The 21,423-nt window shown below is 35.4% G+C and overlaps 1 protein-coding gene across 3 annotated transcripts in view; it reads right to left on the bottom strand.

Moving 5' to 3' along the window:
- Positions 1-21,423, bottom strand: part of GABRA2 (gamma-aminobutyric acid type A receptor subunit alpha2) — a 171,853-nt gene that overhangs the window by 70,903 nt on the left and 79,527 nt on the right. For all 3 annotated transcript variants that reach the window (XR_003589684.2, XM_004009805.5, XM_042251362.1), the window contains exons 5-8: positions 13,169-13,389; positions 8,945-9,027; positions 4,257-4,400; positions 3,089-3,241 (exon numbers count right to left, since the gene is read on the bottom strand). Coding sequence is in view for 2 of the 3 variants with exons in the window: in XM_004009805.5 (XP_004009854.1) it covers positions 3,089-3,241; positions 4,257-4,400; positions 8,945-9,027; positions 13,169-13,389 (601 nt within the window). In the remaining variant the exon portion in view is untranslated. The remainder of the gene's footprint in view (positions 1-3,088; positions 3,242-4,256; positions 4,401-8,944; positions 9,028-13,168; positions 13,390-21,423) is intronic.

Consider the following 21,423-nt stretch of genomic DNA (forward strand, 5'->3'; position numbering starts at 1 on the left):
CATTTGAAAAGACGCTGATGCTGGGAAAGATTGAAGGCAGGTGGAGAAGGGGATGACGGAGGATGAGGTGGTTAGATGGTATCACCAACTCAATGGACATGAGTTTGAGTAAACTCCAAGAGTTGGTGCCAGACAGGGAGGCCTGGTGTGCTGCAGTGCATGGGGTCGCAAAGAGTCAGACACAACTAAGCAACTGACCTGACTGACTGACTGACTGACTGATAGGCGACTGCTATTCTACTGTAAGTATATACTATATTTTGGTTATCCATTCATCTACAAAGGATATTTGGAGTGTTTCTATCTTTTGATTATTACGAATAATGTTGCTATAAACATCTGTGTACAAGTTTTTGTATAAACATGCTTTCATTAATCTTAGGTAATACCTAGAGGTGAAATTGTTGGATCATATGTTAATTCTATGTTCAACTTTTTGAGGAACCTCCAAACAACTGTCCACAGAAGCTACACCTTTTTATACTCCCCTTGCAATTTATGAGAGTTTCTGTTTTTCTTCTTTCTCACCAGTACTTAAGTCCCTTTTTTCTTTTGGTTTATTCATTATTATGGCTATGCCAGTACTCTTGCCTGGAAAATCCCATGGGTGGAGGAGCCTGGTAGGCTGCGGTCCATGGGGTCGCGAAGAGTCGGATACGACTGAGTGACTTCACTTTCACTTTTCACTTTCATGCATGGGAGAAGGAAATGGCAACCCACTCCAGTGTTCTTGCCTGGAGAATCCTGGGGACAGGGGAGCCTGGTGGGCTGCCGTCCATGGGGTCACACAGAGTCGGACACGACTGAAGTGACAGCAGCAGCAGCAGCAGCAGTATGTATAATATGTATTTTATTGTTGCTTTTATTTGCATTTCCTTAAAATACAATGATGTACATTATTACTTGTGTTTGTTTGCCATTTGTACATTTTGTTTAGAAAAAAGTCCATTTGAGTTTCTTGTCCATTTCCTAAAATCATGGTTTTGGTCATTTTGTTTTTGAGTTGTAAGAATTCCTTATTTACTCAGGATATTAAACCCTTATCAGATGTATGAAATGCAATTTTTTTCTCCCAAATGTAAGTTGTCTTTTCATATTTTTGATGATGTTTGAGATACAAAAGTTTTCAATCTTAGTGAAATTCACTTTATCTGTTTTTCTTTGTTACCCATGATTTTGATGTCAAATCTAAGAATCCACTGTTAAGATCCAAATTCATAAAGACTTATCTGGCATTTTCTTCTAATAGACCCTGTATTGTCTTCTAATAGTTTTACAATTCTCAGTTTTACATGAACGTTTTATACCTGTTTAATTGTTGTGTCAAGGAGTGAAGTGGGACTCCATCTTCATTCCTTTGCACCTGGTGGTCATCCAGCTGTCCCAGCACCATTTGGTAAAAAGAATACTATTTCCCCACAGAAGGGTCTTGGTACCCCTACTGAAAATTCATTAGTCATAGTTGTTTGTTTCTGGACTCAGTTTTATTCCATTGGTCTACATGTCCATCCTTATGACACTACCACAGTGTTTTGATTAATGTAGCTTTCTACTAGGCTTTGAAGCTGGGTAGTATGAGTTCAGCAACTTTTTTCTTTATTGATACTGTTTTGGCTATTTGGAGCCATTTGCAATTTCACATGAATTTGAGGATTGACATTTCTGCCCCAAAAAGCCACTGGATTTCTTACAGGTATTGAATCTATAGATTGCTTTGGGGATAATTCCTATCTTAATGGTACTATCTTCCAAAAAAAAAAATATGAGATATCTTTCCATTTAGTTAGGTCTACTTTAGTATATTTCAGCAAAGTTTTATAGTTCTTAGTGGACAAGTTTTTACCTACTTGGTCACATTTGTTTCTAGATATTTTATTATTTTGGGCACCATTATAAATGAAATTTTCTTTTAAATTATTCATTTCTAATATTGAGACTAAAATTGATTTTTCACCACTGATAATAAGAACAGCTAATAGTTACATAGCATGTATTAAATGCCAGGCATTGTTCTAAGAGCTTTACACATGTCCAGGGTCTCAAAACACTATAGTCTATAAGACATAGTTACATTATATTAACATGGCCTACAAGGATGTCTCATCTAGGCCTCAAACTACATTTCTATCTGTATGCATATCCACTGACGCTGAAACAGCTCACTGTCACTGAATACACTATGTCCTTTCATCCTGTTATATTACTGCATACTTCATCCTTTTTTGACTAGGATTTTTGTCCCATCTTATTCATCTGGGAATCTCCTACTTATCCTTCAAGACTTAGTTTGAATGTTAACTCAGCTACTTAATCAGCCCTCTTAGGGAACTTCCACGCTGCTGTATATTTTTAATGGCTTGCATGTGTCTCTTTTATAATGCTTTCATCTTGTGTTGGCATTAACTTTCGTGCTTATTCTGGTGCTCTCCACCACAGCAGATTCTCAGTAAAGCCTTCCTAAATGAATGAGTGGACCAAATACACAAAGTGGCCTACTTTGTTACAAAATGTTCTCATCTTAATTCATATGTCTAAAAAGCAGTAACCAAATTTCCCTGCATGTTTTAAATCAAGAAACTTAATTTTGTTATTAAACATACTAGTGATAGGGAATGAGGGATCTCTTTCTCTTTCTCCTCCCCTTCCTCCCTTATTCTCTCTCATTTAAGGTACTAAGGTCATCTTTGTTTATCTAAAAACTAATCCCCCCCCACCAACAAAAAAAACCAACAAATAAAGTAAATATAAAAGCTTAGAAATATGGTACTGTTGAACTTTATATTAAAACCTCTAAAAATATTCTTCTTATACTAATATGAAATGAAGTATTGATAAGCAAAATGATTTAACAGAAAGAAGATAGTATACTTCAGATTTGAGAACTGTTTATATCCTTGTCAAGAATGGGACACTGACTCTGTATTTTACTTTCCTGAGCCTCAGTTTCCTCATCTATAAGGCAAAGCCAAATACTCCCTTCTCTGTACATGACAAACTACTGGGGTGAGGATCAAGAGACAGAATGCTTTTGAAAGTATGCCATGAAACAAAATGTGCTGTACAGCACAGTACGTAGTTAGTCACTCACCAAACACTGTTCTTGCAGGCACAGATTCTCTGTTAAGCCAGAATGACACTTGGGAGAGAATGACAGTCATGATGCAAGGCAGATATGTCTGAATCACAAAATATCCAATTTTTCTTTTCAAGTGGAAATGAGCTGTCATTACGGTATATTCACCTAGAAGAAAAATTTAAGAAGCTTAAGAAACTGTAGTAGTCAATAGTTTGAACATTTTGGAAATGGAAGGGATTAGAGAAAAAAAAAGTCCCTGATTTAAAAATGCAAAGAATTCATCCCATATATGGCATGGAAAATATATAACATTAAAATGCCATTTAGCATAGCAATAGTATTTAAAAGAAAATTTTTATATGATCAAGGAATTTGCATGGCTTGTATACAGTATGGTTTTTTATTTTTCTCTCTAGGTCATGCTTACTGACCAAAGGATAGAGGATTCATAAGTGCTCTCTGAACATACATTATCTTAGTTGCTCAGCTCCTCATCCTTTTTGGTACCACCCTCAAGCCTTTGCTTTAATTGTTTTCCAGTCTAGCCCTACTTAGGCTCTTTGCGGTATTGATCTCTGGCCACATCTCTAAGATTGATCTTTTCGCCCAGATTTTAATCCTATCACCAATTCTGAATTTACCAGTCTTAATGTCTTCTCTAATATACTGGGGTCAGTTCTGTCTGATCCTCATAGCTACCTTCCATTCTGCTCTCTGGGTTTACATCTGCCAGATGTGAGATCATGAGTTCATACAGCTGTGTTTTCTTAGGGAGAGTTTCAGCTTTCCCACAGAGGCTAGTAGTAATTATTTATAATCAAGCATTGAATAGTCATAACTCATGCAGGATAGGGGGAAAGGAATTAGAATATGAGGGAAATTGTAACACTGATAAGGTAAAATTGGCTCGTCTCAAAAGACAAGTTAGATCAGTGTTTTTTTTAAAACTTTAATGCACATCTTGGAATCGCCTTAAAATCTTGTTATAAAGAAGATCCTGACTTAGTAGGAGTCAGGCCTGAAAGTCTCAATTTCTAAAAAGCTCCCAAGCACTATCTATGCTACTAGTTCTTAGACCTCAAGAGAAAAAAGGTTTTAAGCAAACTGATACATTTCCAATGGCTTTAACCCATTAACTTTCTTAGGAATTGGCTTTTCTTTAGACACATTTTTTACTGACCTGTACTAGACTTAATTGTCTCCTTCCCAATTGATTGGCCCAGCAGATCATATTGATTTAACCTAGAGCCATCAGGAGCAACTTGTACAGAATCAGACGCATTGTATGTCCAAATGTAAGTAACCTCTGAGGTTGTATACGCATCTGTAGGAAATTAGGGAAAAAAAAAAATCTTTTTAAGCATTTGAGTAAGAATCATCAATAATAATAACATCAAAGGTTGTATATTTCATAGAATTATTGTTTACTATAAAACTGATGTTTAAAGATCATATTTTTAGGGTAAAAAGTGTCTTTGAAATTTCAATAAGAAGGGTGTGAAGCAGATCAAGAGAGGCAACCATGACCATAAGGATATTTTCACTGCAACCACTTTGAGCGACAAAGATCAAATATCTCTTTAGAATCTGCAAAAATCACTGGGCTCTGAGATGGTTAAAATGTCTTCCATATTCCCAAAGTAACAGATGAAGGCATTGCAGTAAACAGGTTACAAATACCCAAGGCCCATTTAACTAGTTAATTTAGAAACAGCCATTGCTCATGAAATAATAACTGTATTCCAAAATGACATTGTTCTCTGGACATAACGGTAACTTATTTCCATGTGAGAACATTAATGATATATATTGTATTTAAAGTATTATCTTTGTAGTTAGTTTTGTAGACTTTTCTTCAAAACCTTCAACTAGTTAAGAATTAAATCACTTAGCTATCATGATACAACACATTTCATTAGACGAATGAGAATTTTGCTGAATATGTAAAATGACTCAGAATGCTATAGTTTCATAAACTGAAAACACTTTAAAACATACTCATTTTAAAATTAATTATTGCACACAGACCTCACTGGGACTATACTTGCATGGCATCCTAATTAAGCTGTATATTGGCAGGAGGAGACAGATCACGTACAGACCAGATGTAACTTTCTGATTTATTTGGCCAAAGATACAGGACTTAGCTGAAGTGAGATGACTGTAAAGCTGGAGAGCAAGCAGCGCATCTTGTCTCAGCACTTCTCTGGCTCTGGCATTTCCCTTGCGCCTATATGTCCTGAGGGGGAACAGGCAGAGTTTCTCCACAGTTGAATAAGCAGACAATTCTGGCTGTCCTACTGACCTTCCGAAGAACTTCTATGCACTTGTGCTCATGGGAATATTTAGAAATATTAGTTACTTCTGGTCCCTGAGCAAAACTCAGCATCATAGTCACATTTTCAACTGAAGGAGAGAAAGAACCAGCTGTCTCCAGCTGTCTGCCTCTAGGTCTTCAGGACACTGGAAAGCTCATTTACCTGCCACCTATACATTTTCTAGGTTAATACCATTGTTCTGGGGTGGTTCTGGTACTTACCTGGAATGAAAGTCTGTGACCACAAGTCCATTCCCACTTAAGCATTAGTTACAATAAAGTTATTGTTGTCTCTTATTCACTGCTTGATCTTTCAATGACATACTACAATGTGTCTGCTTTTCTGAATGTCACTAGTAAAGGTTAATATCAGTGAAAGACATGTACACACCTACATCCACAAGTAAATTACATTATGCAAAATATTTTTGTGAAATAGCATTCTAAAAATATGTGTATTTGTATTATTTATATATATATCATATCATTATGTTTGTATATACATATATTTAATAGCAAATATCTTCCTATAGTTTGCATATGAATGAATTCAGTTACTCTAAAATCTAAATTTCTATTAATTAATTTCAATTAGTCATTGATGATTTTGTTGTTATATATAATTAAGTAATCTTAGTAATGTGTATAACCAGCAATGCATTCTCAGATTATCAAGTGGCTTGTTTTGAGTACATATAATGACCTTCTCTTCAATAAAATTTCAAATGATACATAATTTAATAAACTGAAAAGACATCACATGTTCCACTTTATATCAGAAGACCTCAGAGTACTCAGCAGTTGTAGATCTTAATACATATAAGGTTTTATTTTAAGCAATTATAATAATTCCACTTTTGAATTTTGATGTTTACCTTTAAACATAAATAAAAGAAAATGAAACTCTGCAAAATGGAGAAATTTTTGAGAAACTAATAAGAGACTGATGGGAGGGACTCTTTCTTACTCATAGCTATACTTTTTGCACTGTCTTAAGGAAAACGCTCTTGCTTCATTCTTGCTAGATTAATCAGGAAACATATAACATTTTAATTTTGTTATTTACTATTATGAAAGATGGAAATCTGGATGGAAGCTCAAGAATATGTTAAAATGACTGATCCTTCCCATATCTTTTATAAAAAGAAATTATTTCATTTGTTAGGTAGGAATATGTTTTTTAGATTTGGGGTCTGGCAAGAAAAGAGAGAACAGAAAGTTATGCAATGCAGATTTGAGGCATTTTCTGGTCCACAAACACACATATAAACTCAGAGACTGTTGTGATTTTTCAGTGACGTATAAAAGGAGAAAAAGACAAATTTCTTTATAAATCGCATGTCTAGATTAGGTTCCATTACATAATTTTACTTAATTTAAATCAATAACCCATTTTGAATCCTAATCTGAAATAAGGAGTAAAGGCATACTAACAAATCCTTAATATTTGATAACCAAAACAATACCAAAATCATTTTAATTATTAATTTTTTCCCCAAAATTAAAATTTATTTTAGGATGATGCCCAGAGTACTTTTAGATTTCCATTCAGGAAGTTTTAGATCAAATTAAATAGTAAGGAATTGTATAAAGATGTGAAGCAGTAGCAAAAAGCAAAACAAAATTGAATTCAAAATTGTAATTTAGTAGAAAAAACGCTTCTTTTATTTGAGGATAATGATAAAACTCCAGGAATTCCATCACTTGTGGGAGTCAAGGAAATTCTTTTAAACAAGTTGGAAGTAAAGGATTAGAAGAAAAGGCCATGGCCCCTTCTGCCAAAATTTGTCTTGCCAACATTTTAAGTTTTGGGTTGGCCTGTTGGTCCATATTCCATACTGCTGTCTATACAATTAACTATCTATGTCCCAAGTATGTACTACTGGCAAGGATAAATAAAATAATATGCAACTTTCTAAAAACTCTATGTGTCAGAAAATAAATATAGAGAAAACTAAGTAAGTGCAATTCAAAAAAAAATGCCTAACAATAAGCTCTATGTGCAACACTTCTAGATACAGAAAACCATATTCGCAAGCACACAATACTACATTTGTCTGAAGATGCACTATTAAGACATGTTAAATTTTCATTTAAAATATTTTCAGGTGTATCTATTTCATATTCAGGATTGAGACATCACTTATGTTTAGTATCTTAATGGCACTAACTTGTCCACTGCAAAATGCCTTTCCTTCTTAGATCATTACTGCATCTTCAATAAATACTTTCTTTGGTATCAAGGCTTTTCAATTATCTAGTTAATACAATTTATGCAATGCAAATGAGCTTTATTTTGCTGCATCTAATGTAGTTCCCTAGCTTAATGTTTACTTGGAATAACATGATTGACTATCTTAAATAATTTTCGAAGAAGTGCTAGTACTGAAGTAATAGTTTACATGACAGGAAATGAAGGCTTTGTAATTATACAAAGAGGAGATTCTCAAAGAAAATTGGGAACTGACACCTTTTGTAATATAGAACAGAACAAATACAATTGAACTTATCATTCCATAAAACTATGATCATCAAAATAATCAGAGGGTTTTGCATTTGTATTGGCCATCATTCTTCCTTATTCTTCATTTGATACAGTCTGTGAGCAGAAGGTACATTATTTAGTCATACATATTTTTAATCAGCTGAGAGAACTGCATTTCTGTTCAAGAGTGTGAAAAGTCAGAAGCTGCTCAGAATGGACAAAGACGGGGTGCTAGAAAGAGCATGGTTTCTGAAAAGATCAGGCTATAGAACACCCTCACAAAAGAGAGAAGCTGCTTAGCCGTGTCCATGAATTTATCCTGAACCTGCCCTGAATGCCCTGTGGGGCTAGGGAGATGATTTGACCTTCCCTCTTTTCAATTATTCTGGTAGAGCTAATGCTTCTGGTTGACATACAAGATACAACCTCAGTGACCTATACAACAGCCAAATGCACAGTGCCTTTTCTGAGATACTTTTTGTACACAGAAAGTGCCCACATGGCGCAATCTTCCTCCATTAACTCTTTCAAATGTATTTTAGAAAAAAAAAATCCCTCTATTATTAGAAAGTAAAAAGATAATTACAGAGATCCAGCTTCATTTTTCTTTTTTTTCACTTATTCTCTGCTGCCATTTGTGTCAGGCTGATCACTAAACAACAGAATCTATCCTTAACATTTTTACTCTCAGTTGAAAAAATAACCCACTTTATGTTGCATTTTTAATGTATTTGCACTTGAAAAAGGAGGTAAACGATAATAGTCCAAAACTTCAAGGAGCTCCCACTTTTCCATATGTATAAAAATATAGGGTTTGTTTTTTTTTTTTACTAGCAGTAAGGTAAATAACAATTAAACATGATAATTAAGATATAATGATATTTGAGAATACAGGAGGGCTAGCCATTGATTACTTGAGGGGAGTCAGTATATGTTTTGTTTCTACATCTTGTTAGAAAAGCATTAAGCATCCCATCATATGAGAAGGAAGTACACAATTAAATTGTGATACTGACCATCTTTGATTTTATTGACCCAAAACATGTACCTCCATCCCCATACTTACAGCTGCCAAATTTCAGAGGACATGAGTGGGCATCCATTGGAAAATCCTCCAAGTGCATTGGACATTCAGCTTGAACTGTAAGCCTAAAAGTCAAAATTCCACTCTTTGTTTAAGTAAATTGGCAAGTCAAGATAAATCACTCCTTATTGTTGTCAATAGAATTAATGATGAATGATGAGGTAGGACCTTCATCATGGCATCCGATTAGGCTAATTCAAATTTAAATATGCTTTTGTTCTTTCACATTTAGACAATCGTTCAGAAGATATTAGCATCAATAAAATCTGAGCGCAAGTAACAAAACCTAATTAAAAATACACTTTACTTAAGCATTTCATACTCTGTGGTTAGTTAAGAAAAAGTTATGTACATGTTTTTGAAGGTTATTTTCCCATTAACTTCAATATTAACATCTGAAATCTTAATGAAAAAAATCTCTATCATAAAAAGAAAGCTATTTTCTCACAAGGTTCCATCAATAACCATATAGCGAAACTGATACAAGAACTGAACTAATGCCTTGGGGAAGTACCCTTTAAAATTAATAAATTGTAAATGAACATTATATACTATATATAGATACATATGAAAGTGAAAGTGTTAGTTGCTCAGTCATGTCCTATGCTTTGCAACCCCATGGACTGTAATCAACCAGGCTCCTCTGTCCGTGGAATTCTCCAGACAAGTATACTGGAGTGGGTTACCATTTCCTCCTATAGGGGACTTTCCCAACCCAGAGATCGACTCCAGATCCCCTGCATTGCAGGTAGATTCCTTGCCATCTAGGCCACCCAGGACGCCCATAGATACATATATATGCTAGTCTCAACAAGATATTTCTAGGATATATATATGCATCTGTCTTTATTTATATCTGTAAATACATACATCAGTTCAGTTCAGTCGCTCAGCTGTGTCCAACTCTTTGTGACACCATGCATTGCAGCACGCCAGGCCTCCCTATCCATCACCAACTCCCGGAGTTCACTCAGACTCACGTCCATCAAGTCAGTGATGCCATCCAGCCATCTCATCCCCTGTCGTCCCCATCTTCTCCTGCCTCCAACTCCTCCCAGTATCAGAGTCTTTTCCAGTGAGTCAACTCTTCACATGAGGGGGCCAAAGTACTGGAGTTTCAGCTTTAGCATCACTCCTTCCAAAGAACACCCAGGACTGATCTCCTTTTAGAATGGACTGGTTGGATCTCCTTGCAGTCCAAGGGACTCTCAAGAGTCTGCTCCAACACCACAGTTCAAAACCATCAATTCTTCGGCACTCAGCTTTCTTCACAGTCCAACTCTACATCCGTACATGACCACTGGAAAAACCATAGCTGTGACTAGATGGACCTTTGTTGGCAAAGTAATGTCTCTGCTTTTGAATATGCTCTCTGGGTTGGTCATAACTTTCCTTCCAAGGAGTAAGCGTCTTTTAATTTCATGGCTGCAGTCACCATCTGCAGTGATGGTGAAGCCCAAAAAAATAAAGTCTGACACTGTTTCTACTGTTTCCCCATCTATTTCCCATGAAGTGATGGGACCGGATGCCATGATCTTCATTTTCTGAATGTTGAGCTTTAAGCCAACTTTTTCACTCTCTTCATTCACTTTTATTAAGAGGCTTTTTAGTTCCTCTTCACTTTCTGCCATAAGGGTGGTATCATCTGCATATCTGTGGTTATTGATATTTCTCCCGGCAATCTTGATTCCAGCTTGTGCTTCTTCCAACCCAGTGTTTTTCATGATGTACTCTGCATATAAGTTAAATAAGCAGGGTGACAATATACAACCTTGATATACTCCTTTTCCTATTTGGAACCAGTCTGTTGTTCCATGTCCAATTCTGTTGCTTCTTGACCTGCATATAGGTTTCTCAAGAGACAGGTCAGGTGGCGTGGTATTCCCATCTCTTTCAGAATTTTCCACGGTTTATTGTGAGCCACATAGTCAAAGGCTTTGGCATAGTCAATAAAGCAGAAATAGATGTTTTCTGGAACTCTCTTCCTTTTTCCATGATCTAGCAATTTGATCATGTTGGTGATTGATCTCTGGTTGCTCTGCCTTTTCTAAAACCAGCTTGAACATCTGGAAGTTCACGGTTCACGTATTGCTGAAGCCCAGCTTGGAGAATTATGAGCATTACTTTACTAGTGTGTGAGATGAGTGCAATTGTGCGGTAGTTTGAGCATTCTTTGGCATTGCATTTCTTTGGGACTGGAGTGAAAACTGACCTTTTCAAGTCCTGTGGCCGCTGCTGAGTTTTCCAAATTTGCTGGCATATTGAGTGCAGCACTTTCACAGCATCATCTTTCAGGATTTGAAATAGCTCAATTGGAATTCCATCACGTCCACTAGCTTTGTTCGTCGTGATGCTTTCTAAGGCCCACTTGACTTCACGTTCCAGGATGTCTGACTCTAGGTGGGAGTGATCACACCGTCGTGATTATCTTGGTCGTGAAGATCTTTTTTGTACAGTTCTTCAGCGTATTCTTGCCACCTCTTCTTAATATCTTCTGCTTCTGTTAGGTCCATACCATTTTTGTCCTTTATCGAGCCCATCTTTGCATGAAATGTTCCCTTGGTATCTCTAATTTTCTTGAAGGGATCTCTAGTCTTTCCCATTCTGTTGTTTTCCTCTATTTCTTTGCATTTATATACATATATATACATAAATAAATATATATATATATATATATCTTAGAAATATATTTTTGAGACTAGACTGGTAATCAAATTATGGACAGAAGTCCATAATTGTTGAATTATAAATGTTAAAAGAAATATATTTTGTATCTTCAAGATCACATTAAAGAGTAACCATAGCAAATTTATTACAAAGAAAATTATCGATTTTTTCCATTTTGCACAAAGGTAAAGTAGATAAAATAGGTACTAATTGGAAATTACAGGTGAATCTCTTATGATGACCAAAACAAATGTGACCAACAATTTAATTTTAATGTATGTATTTCTAAGAGCTTCCCAGGTGGCTTAGTGGTAAAGAATCTGCCTGTAAATGCAGGAAATGCAGGAGATGCGAGTTGAGTTCAGTTCTAGGTTGGGAAGATCCCCTGGAGTAGGAAATGGTAACCCATTCTGGTATTCTTGCCTGGAAAATTTTGTGGACAGAAGAACCTTGGGGCAGGGGGGCCCGTGGTGCTACAGTCCATGGCGTTACAAAACGTCAGACATGACTGAGCACAGCACAGCATATACTTTTAAGAGAGTATTTAAGTAGAATTCTATGCAATTTTTTCCAAAATCCCAAATTTCCAAGTATTTTCTTAATTCACAGGACTGATTAATGTGTAAAACCAAGCAGGATATGATACCTGTATTATAAGATTCAACAAGAGAAGCAGAATGAATAGCTAGCTTCCATTTTAGACAATGGTCATTTAGTAATGAAAACTAAAAAAAAGTTTTTTTCTTTAAAGATCAGGACTGCATATTGTCCCTTTTTAAATAACTTTCACAACTGAAATTTACCACTTAACATTTCACATGAAATAATAACACATCAAGTGCCTGGAATACACATCTGTCTATATATAATGCTGACAAATGTTATTTATTTATACAAAGTCTTTATCAAATTTTACATTTTAGATTATACATCATTTTACTAGATTTGCAATTGTTTTCCTTGTTATATAACATTTTAAAAGATTAATTTGTGAGAAGAGTTAAAATGGAATAGTTGCTAGAGTCAACAACTATATATTTCTTTAGATAATTTTTAAGATTGTATCATCTGAACTTGGAGTTACAAGGGATTGCTGAAGTTATAAAAGAATTTTTTCTTTCCTAAGGAGGTTCAAAATAGTAAGTGAAATTTGCTAAAAAAAGGACTTAAAATTTTGAAGAACTAGTTCATGAGATATTAAAAATAAAACTTCATGCTAGTATAAAGAATATTTTAAACTGTACTGTTAAAATTTTACTTAACTCCATCTAGTATGAAAAGCAAATTGACAAAAAAATAAATATTTTTAACAGCTAAAGCAATTTTTAACTTTTAACACACTAAAATGAGATTCAAACTCATAAATACTACTTTACCTTTGCTTTTTAATATTCAAGGATTTATAGAACATATCTGGTTATCTCAATAATCTGTTATAAAGGCATTCAACTTGCTAGTACTTGATACCTAGTTTGGCTGGTTGGTTAATACACAGATTCCTCAGTATTAAAAGGGAACATATCAGATCTAAACATATACCTCATTGTGTACAGCAGGGTCCCATCATCCTGGATTCGGAGAAGCTTATTTGGCATTGTCATATTGTGTGCCACCGATTTCTTCCCATTGTGAAAAAAGGTATCTGGAGTCCAGATTTTGCTGGCCATTAAATTGTTGAGTCGAAGGATGTTCATAGGACCTTTAAATTTTAATCGTTCATCTTTCCATTTTTGTCGAAAGAAAACATCTATTGTATATTCCTGAAATAGAAAAAAGAATTTTTGAAAATAATAATTATTTTAGATACAAGGATACTATAAAATTAGAAAAAAGTAATAATATAGTTTAAAAACAGAGAAAACTATTTTGAGAAGTGAATTTTGAAAAATCATTCCTTTATATTTATCAATAATTATTGCCATTTACAAAAGGATAAAGCATGTATATTCACACAATTAGCTACACATTATGAAAAGAAAATGAGAAATACTTTCTCTGACCTCTTTCAGTTAAATAAATTCTTAGTCAAACTGCTTTACTGCACTGTCTGGTTTAAAACTACTTGGAGAGGGGGCATGCTTGGGCAGAGTCTGAGTGGATTTGTCCCAAATTACTTAATCACTTATCTCAAGAATGAATAGGCAGGCAGCCTGATTCTCAGTAGCAAAATAAAAAAGGAAGGGAAAAACAGCAACTCTTAAACATACACACTGTCAGATTTAAATGACATTTTCTGTTGCCAAAGAAACTATAAAACATCTTATCGCTTTTCTAACCCTAAAAAAATGATGAGATATCATATTGTTAACAAGAAATTATAGGAGATGATGATTTTAATAAAGTTTATTTTATGAATTAGTTGTAATGAAAATACTTTGACAAGGTATTAGAATACTAAAAATATGAATACTTTGCAAACAAACACCTCAGGTTAAAATGTACCTTTAAATATTCATACAGACCAACTATTGATCAATTCCTCTGTTATCATTCTTCAATACTTTAAGTTGATTTATTCAATCTGTCTCTCTCTCTCTTTCATCCTCTCTCTTTATCATTCCCCACCTCCCTTTTCTAATTCTCTCTCTGTCCTTCTTAGGATAAAAGAATGTATACATTTTAAATATGTACAATTCACAATTGTGATCAATACTGACAATTTATTGGATATTAAAATTTCGGTCAATATATGTTTGTGCAAGCACTTTCATGATAAATAACTAAAATGTTCAGTTATGCCTCTGATACTGGAAATTCAGAAACTGTCCTTTGAGTACAAAGCCACAGTCATCACATGTTTGAAAATAAACACCTTAGCAATTGGCAATTTCACTCAACTAAAATTGTCTGTTTAGAAAAAGACATTAAAAAGGTCACATACTTATGACAATATCAGATCATTTGTACAAATCTCACTTAAGCAAATGATTCTGAACAATTCCTCAAAAATTGAATGGATAAAGATAAGTAGTCAGCCACAGGTAATGATATATGGACGGAAGTAAAGAGTGGCCCTGTGTCCTAAACCTTAGTAGAAAATATCATCACCTAATCTACCCTCTTGATGAAAGTGAAAGAGGAGAGTGGAAAAGTTGGCTTAAAGCTCAACATTCAGAAAACGACGATCATGGCATCTGGTCCCATCACTTCATGGGAAGTAGATGGGGAAACAGTGGAAACAGTGTCAGACTTTATTTTGGGGGGCTCCAAAATCACTGCAGATGGTGACTGCAGCCATGAAATTAAAAGACACTTACTCCTTGGGGGAAAAGTTATGACCAACCTAGATAGCATATTCAAAAGCAGAGACATTACTTTGCCGACTAAGGTCCATCTAGTCAAGGCTATGGTTTTTCCAGTAGTCATGTATGGATGTGAGAGCTGGACTGTGAAGAAGGCTGAGCACCGAAGAATTGATGCTTTTGAACTGTCATGTTGGAGAAGACTCTTGAGAGTCCCTTGGACTCTTGAGAGTACAATCAGTCCATTCTGAATGAGATCAGCCCTGGGATTTCTTTGGAAGGAATGATGGTAAAGCTGAAACTCCAGTACTTTGGCCACCTCACGCGAAGAGCTGACTCATTGGAAAAGACTTTGATGCTGGGAGGGGTTAGGGGCAGGAGGAGAAGGGGACGACAGAGGATGAGATGGCTGGATGGTATCACTGACTCGATGGATGTGAATCTGAGTGGACTCCGGGAGTTGGTGATGGACAGGTAGGCCTGGCATGCTGCGATTCATGGGGTCGCAGAGTTGGACACGACTGAACGACTGAACTGAACTGAGCTCAATTTAAAAAAAAAGATTAAAAGATGAGTTTTAAAATTTTATTTATTTATTTTAATTGGAGGATAATTACAATATTGTGATGGCCCCTGCCATACATCAATATGATTTGACCATAGGCATACATGTGACCCTATAAATTTTTGCTGTCTGGTATGTTTTTATGTAAATGTTTCTTGGCAAATGTGGTTTTGCCAAATCCATGTCTGATGCGAACACATTGGACATTTACTTGTTCAGTAAATGAATATATTTTATAACTTTTTATAAAACTTCAAATTTTCTATTTCTATAAAACTATGAGATGTTTATCTGTTTCAGAAATTCTTGCTAATAGTAGGAAACCTTTCCTATAGACCCCTCACATGGAGATACTCAAGGTTTCCAAACAGTAAGCTTCAAGTGAGCTCCTTTTTTTTTTTTCTTTTTTTTAACTTTTTTATTTTGCATTGGAGTATAGCCCATTAACAATGTTGTGATAGTTTCAGGTGAACTTCAAAGAGACTCAGCCATAAATATTTTAAAACTATTTTTAAGAACACTGTTTTTGAGACTTCAAAGCATCCAAAGTGTACTCTGCCATCCTAGGCGAAGTGACTGTGCATTTTTCTCCTCCTCCCCACAAGCAGGCACATTCATGTTACACTCTAGGCAATTTTACAATTCCTAACCTTGCCATTCCTCAGATAAAGCAAGTGCTCTACCTGCCTGGGTCATGAACTCAACTCTCAACCACATTCTCAGTCCCCTGAACACCTGGAAGAAACACAGTCTGTTTATCTTTACTACTTCATAAAGCTTTCCATTACTACAACATCCTATACTGCAATTATACCTTTGTTCTTCTTCTTATATTTAAAATCCTTATCTAAATATAAGAAGTAAATGAAGTTTTGCTAGTAAATAATACATATTATGATACTGGTACTCTCACTATGTCCATTCCCACTAAATGGATAGTCATGTGGGTAAGTCACCCTATGGGAAGAGAAGCTACAACAGGGAACGGTCAAGGGATGCTGATCTCATCTACATTCAGTGTACTGCGATTTGTACTCAAGTAAATTTTCAAGTTATAATATCTAGTTTTGATTAAACTAACTCTAGCGAAAATAAATTGACTTTAAAAATCACTGCTAAGTGATACCATGGATTACAGAAAACACCAATAATTATACAATCCAAGTGGACAACAAGAAAAGGGGATATCACTTCTATGACTAATATGAGTTCTTCTTTCGTCACATAAAAATGATGAACTAATCCACTCTACAGAGACATATGCAAAAGCAAATTTATAATTTTCAGTAAAGATAATTAAAATGTCAGTTTAAACCCACTGTATTTAATGATGAGCTTCATCTGAAGCACATGTTGTACCATGAAATCCTGGTTAATGATAGTATAGTTCAGTCCCTCAGTCATGTCCAACTGTGACTCCATGAATCGCAGCACACCAGGCCTCCCTGTCCATCACCAACTCCTAGAGTTCACTCAGACTCACGTCCATCGAGTCAGTGATGCCATCCAGCCATCGCATCTTCTGTCGTCCCCTTCTCCTCCTGCCCCCAATCCCTCCCAGCATCAGAGTAAGGACATTGCAAATACTAAGTTGTTTTGAAAACCAAACACCCAGAATATGAAGATGTATATCCAGAACTGGTGGATGGGTTTTATAAAAATTGGCATGATGGTTCAGTAACCAGTAACCAATAGTACACTTCTTAAACATGAATTTATGTCTCTTTCTGTACCTATAGCAGTTATTGAGACAAGTATTAAAATGATATGAATTTAGAATCAGATAATTGCTATATTATGAACTATTTAAGCAAGATATATAAAAATAAAGCACATTTAAACATAATAATTGTTAAAATATTCTCAGGAATAAAAATATTAGGTAGAGTAAAAATAAATCTATTTTAATAATTACATAATGATTATTCTTGAAAATGATATGTATTTAAAATTAATCTCATTCTAATTTCTGATTTTGTGCTTCTCAGAATACTTCAATGTATTAGTACAAAAGCATATAGATATGTAAACAAATAAGTACAATTGATTCACTCGTTTTTGTGGTTTTGACTTCAGGATTAAAATAGAGGGAAAGGAGACATTTCAATTGAATAATATGTACTGCATATCCACTAAGTTACAACAGGATTTCCAAACAAATTATTAGCATATTTAATTTGATATATATATCAAATTATTTGCATATTTGATATATATCTCAAATTAAATCACATATAATTCACATTCACAGTATTTAAAAAGAATATTCTTGAAAGGTTTCTTAAAATAAATCTCAAGTTTGTCATGAATATACACTAATAAATAATTACTTGATTTGTGTGTTGCAAGAAAATTGCCAGAGAAGTACAAACAGTACAGCTTTTTCATACAAAGAAGACTTGGTCCCTTGAACCAAGGTTCTAAAGAAATAAATAACACCAAGATCAACTACAAAATTGCTCAGAGAAAACACAAATAACTAAGGAGCAAATTTAGAAAGAAACTAGAAAGTTTCATAAGGACATATTAGCATGCAGCTATTCTCTGGCTGGTGTACAGGACACATGAGACTGTTGAGATGAAAGAGTTGAAGAATCCAAACACTTGAAGATTTGAGAAACTCTTTAAGGGGAATTTAATCAAACATCTCTGTTTTATAGATGGATTTATAAACAAATTTAGTGACTACCCTGTTTCCAATCATGCAAGGGACAGAACTCAGACAAGGATGCATTTTCCAGCCCAATGTCGTTACTGCCACTAAGTATTATTTCCATCAAATGTACTGCAAATAAGGATATCACTCTCTATTGCACCGTTAATTGGATAAATATGATTTCAAGGACACGTTAACTTAGTGAAGACAGCATATTCCTTACTGCTTGGCTACATTAATTATAAGCCAGGGCTTGTAGCCAATTTCTGAAGAATTTTATCTACTCCAAAACATGACCAAATTGCAGGACTGCTCTTGGAGTGATTTCTCACTTACTTTGATTTACTGAGTGTATTTTAAAGTACCAAAATTTATTTCATTATACCCTTTTGCTATTAAAGGATAGTCTCCTTAAAGTTTCAATCTGTGTTTTTTATCATGAAGAAAAATGAGGCTTATAAGGCAGGTATTCAGCAATAAAGGAAATAACACCCTGAGACTATACAAGAATGGTAAGTTCCAGCACTTTCAGCTGGTACTCAAAGGGGTTGGAATTAAGAATCTAGCCTGGTATTAGCCCTGCAAAAATTGCAAAAAGTAAGAAGCTTAAGAACAGATCAGCAGTGTCAATAAACCCAATTAGTACCCATCATAAAACCTTATTATGCAAAGAAGCTCAAACAAACAGACAGCAGATCACCACAGCTACTGCATTTTGGGACTATTGTATGGGCAAGATGTCTGGGCTTTCTCTTTGGATCTAAATGCCTGGCAAGTTTACAAATTAGAAACTGTTGCTAAAGATTCAGATTCTAACAGTAAATGATTTAAAATATCTAATCAAAAAACTTAAAACGATTAATAGTTAAAATATGACCATTGCAATTCATTTTGACACAATGTATTGTTTAAAATTCATTGCAGCCTTATTAACTATGCAGCAGTATTTCTGTTTCACAGGTAGGGAATATTTCAGAAGTCATATTCATTAAAAAAAGAGAAAGAAATCCAACATTTGAACTCAAACCTTATGTTTCCTGACACTATGTTCTTTTTGTTGTACCATATATAAAAACAATCCTTGGAGGTGGGACAGAAATTTCCTTCTTTATAGACTAAAAAGTAGACTCCAGTCAAGTGTCATGGAAAGTTACAGGAAGAATTTAGTTCCAGGTTGAGAATCAGAGTTTTGAAATTGTCAAAGTCTTCTTTCTATATTTAAAACTGACTCAAACACAAGATGGAAAAATAACAACAATAATAAGCTGAGTGACATGAAATAGATGTTAAGTGCATGGGCTCATATGTCAAGTAGACCAGGGTACTTGACCTTGAGCACGTTACTTAATCTCTCTTTATTTCAGCTGACTTACCTGTAAAACAGTGGCAATTATACAACTTATTTCTTCTAAGGATGAAGTGGGATAATACATGTAAAGTTCTTAGAAATAGTTTGGATTTCAAAGAAGGTAGCCTGGTATAGCCTGGTATAAATCACCTTTGCAGTAGCCTTCTTCCCCAACACCCCAAACTCTAAAAAGGGTGGCCCGACAAGAGAATGACACCCATCAGTAAAAGGCCACAAGGCAAAGTGCCAGAGGCAGAGACTAAGTAGGACGTCCCAAGAGAACTATAAAGGAATAAACCAGCTGTGCTTTTGGTGTTTTGGATAATAAAGAGGTCACTGAAAGGAAATCACATGCATGCCCCATGAGAGGTCCTGCGTTCATCTAACTGCCATACAAATGTCACTGGCTGCCAAGAGAGAACCACCTACAGAACGGCTAAGTAAAAAGATATTTCCTAATGTCCCAGTTCATCCCACCCTCTTCTCCCCACCCTCGTGGCCACATGTCTGTTCTCCATGTCTACTTCTCTATTCCTGCCATGGAAACAGGTTCATCAGTACCATTTTTCTAGATTCCGCATAAATGTGTTAATATATGATATTCGTTTTTCTCTTTCTGACTTACTTCACTCTGTATGATCGACTTTAGGTCCATCCACATCTCATCAAATGACCCTATTCCATTCCTTTTAGAGGTGGGATGGGGAGGGTGGGAGGGAAGTACAAGAGGCAGGGGATCTATGTATGCATATGGCTGGTTCACTTCAGAGACTAGCACAATTTGGAGCAATTATATTCTGATTAAAAAAAAAAAACACACACACACACACCTGAAAAACGTTTGCCAATAAAAGAGATATTTCCTCCTTTTTATAATCTTCCTTTTCATTGCCTCAACTCTAGAAAGACCCAGAAAGAGGAGAAGAATAGTCGATCACAGCCCACCAGCCACTATGCAACCCTTACCTGTGACTATAGCTGAGAAGAGGAGACACGCTCTAAATGACATAAAATATTGATATTTAAATCGGACTGGACTGAGCTCTTTGATATTTGAAAGTGAACAGAAGCTACAAGGGGCACCCAAGATATTACATGATATGAGGAAAGAAGATCGATAGAATGAAGTGCTGTTAAGTTTGCTTTTGAATTTCTAAAGCCCTTGGGATGCAGTCCAAAGGCTTTCTTATAGCCTCCAAAGCCCTGCAATGGTCTCTCCCTCCTTTAACTCTGCAGTCTCATGCCTAGCAATTCTCCATACACTCTGCCTATAGCAATATTGGTACTGCAGGGCCTCATGTGTCGTGCTTCACCTTACTACCCAAACTCATGGAATTCCCCTGCAGTCTCTTGCGTATCAACCCCTACATCTGGCAATGTTCACTCCACATTGAGAACAAGGACAATGACCACCTTCTTCAGTGCATCACCGGTATCTAACTGCCCAGAACATAGGAGGTAAATGCTAATTAGTCCATGAATAAACAAATGAGAGGAATCACTGGGAATTAATTGTAATAACAAGGATTCTGGGCCATAACAGCTCAAACGGTACACAAGGAGAAAGGCATCAGCAGGGGCAGATGGTAGCACAATCCCCTAATCCTTACATTCCCAAGTGTGCGGTGTGAATGTGTATGCGTATACATGCCTATGTGACTATACTAAACTAATCACAGTGAGCTGTTTTTCTATATAATATTTATGTATTAAAATATACTGACACATATCGAAAAAGCCATGAAATAATAAGATCTGTGGTAACAGAAATCTACTATGTTTCAAGTTTGATTTGGAGATGCTTTTATGGAGTTTTGGGGCAAATAGCTATAAGGCCCTTTACGATTTGGTTCTAAGTTGTTTTCTCCTCTCCCCCAAATCCCAAAGAGCATTCTAGGCTGCAGTCACACTGAACTTTTTAAAGTTTACTAAATTCATCAAGCTCTTTCACTTTGTGCTAAAACACTCATCCTGTTACATAGC

The sequence above is a fragment of the Ovis aries genome, chromosome 6 (genome assembly GCF_016772045.2).
Source record: "Ovis aries strain OAR_USU_Benz2616 breed Rambouillet chromosome 6, ARS-UI_Ramb_v3.0, whole genome shotgun sequence".
NCBI lineage: Eukaryota > Metazoa > Chordata > Mammalia > Artiodactyla > Bovidae > Ovis > Ovis aries.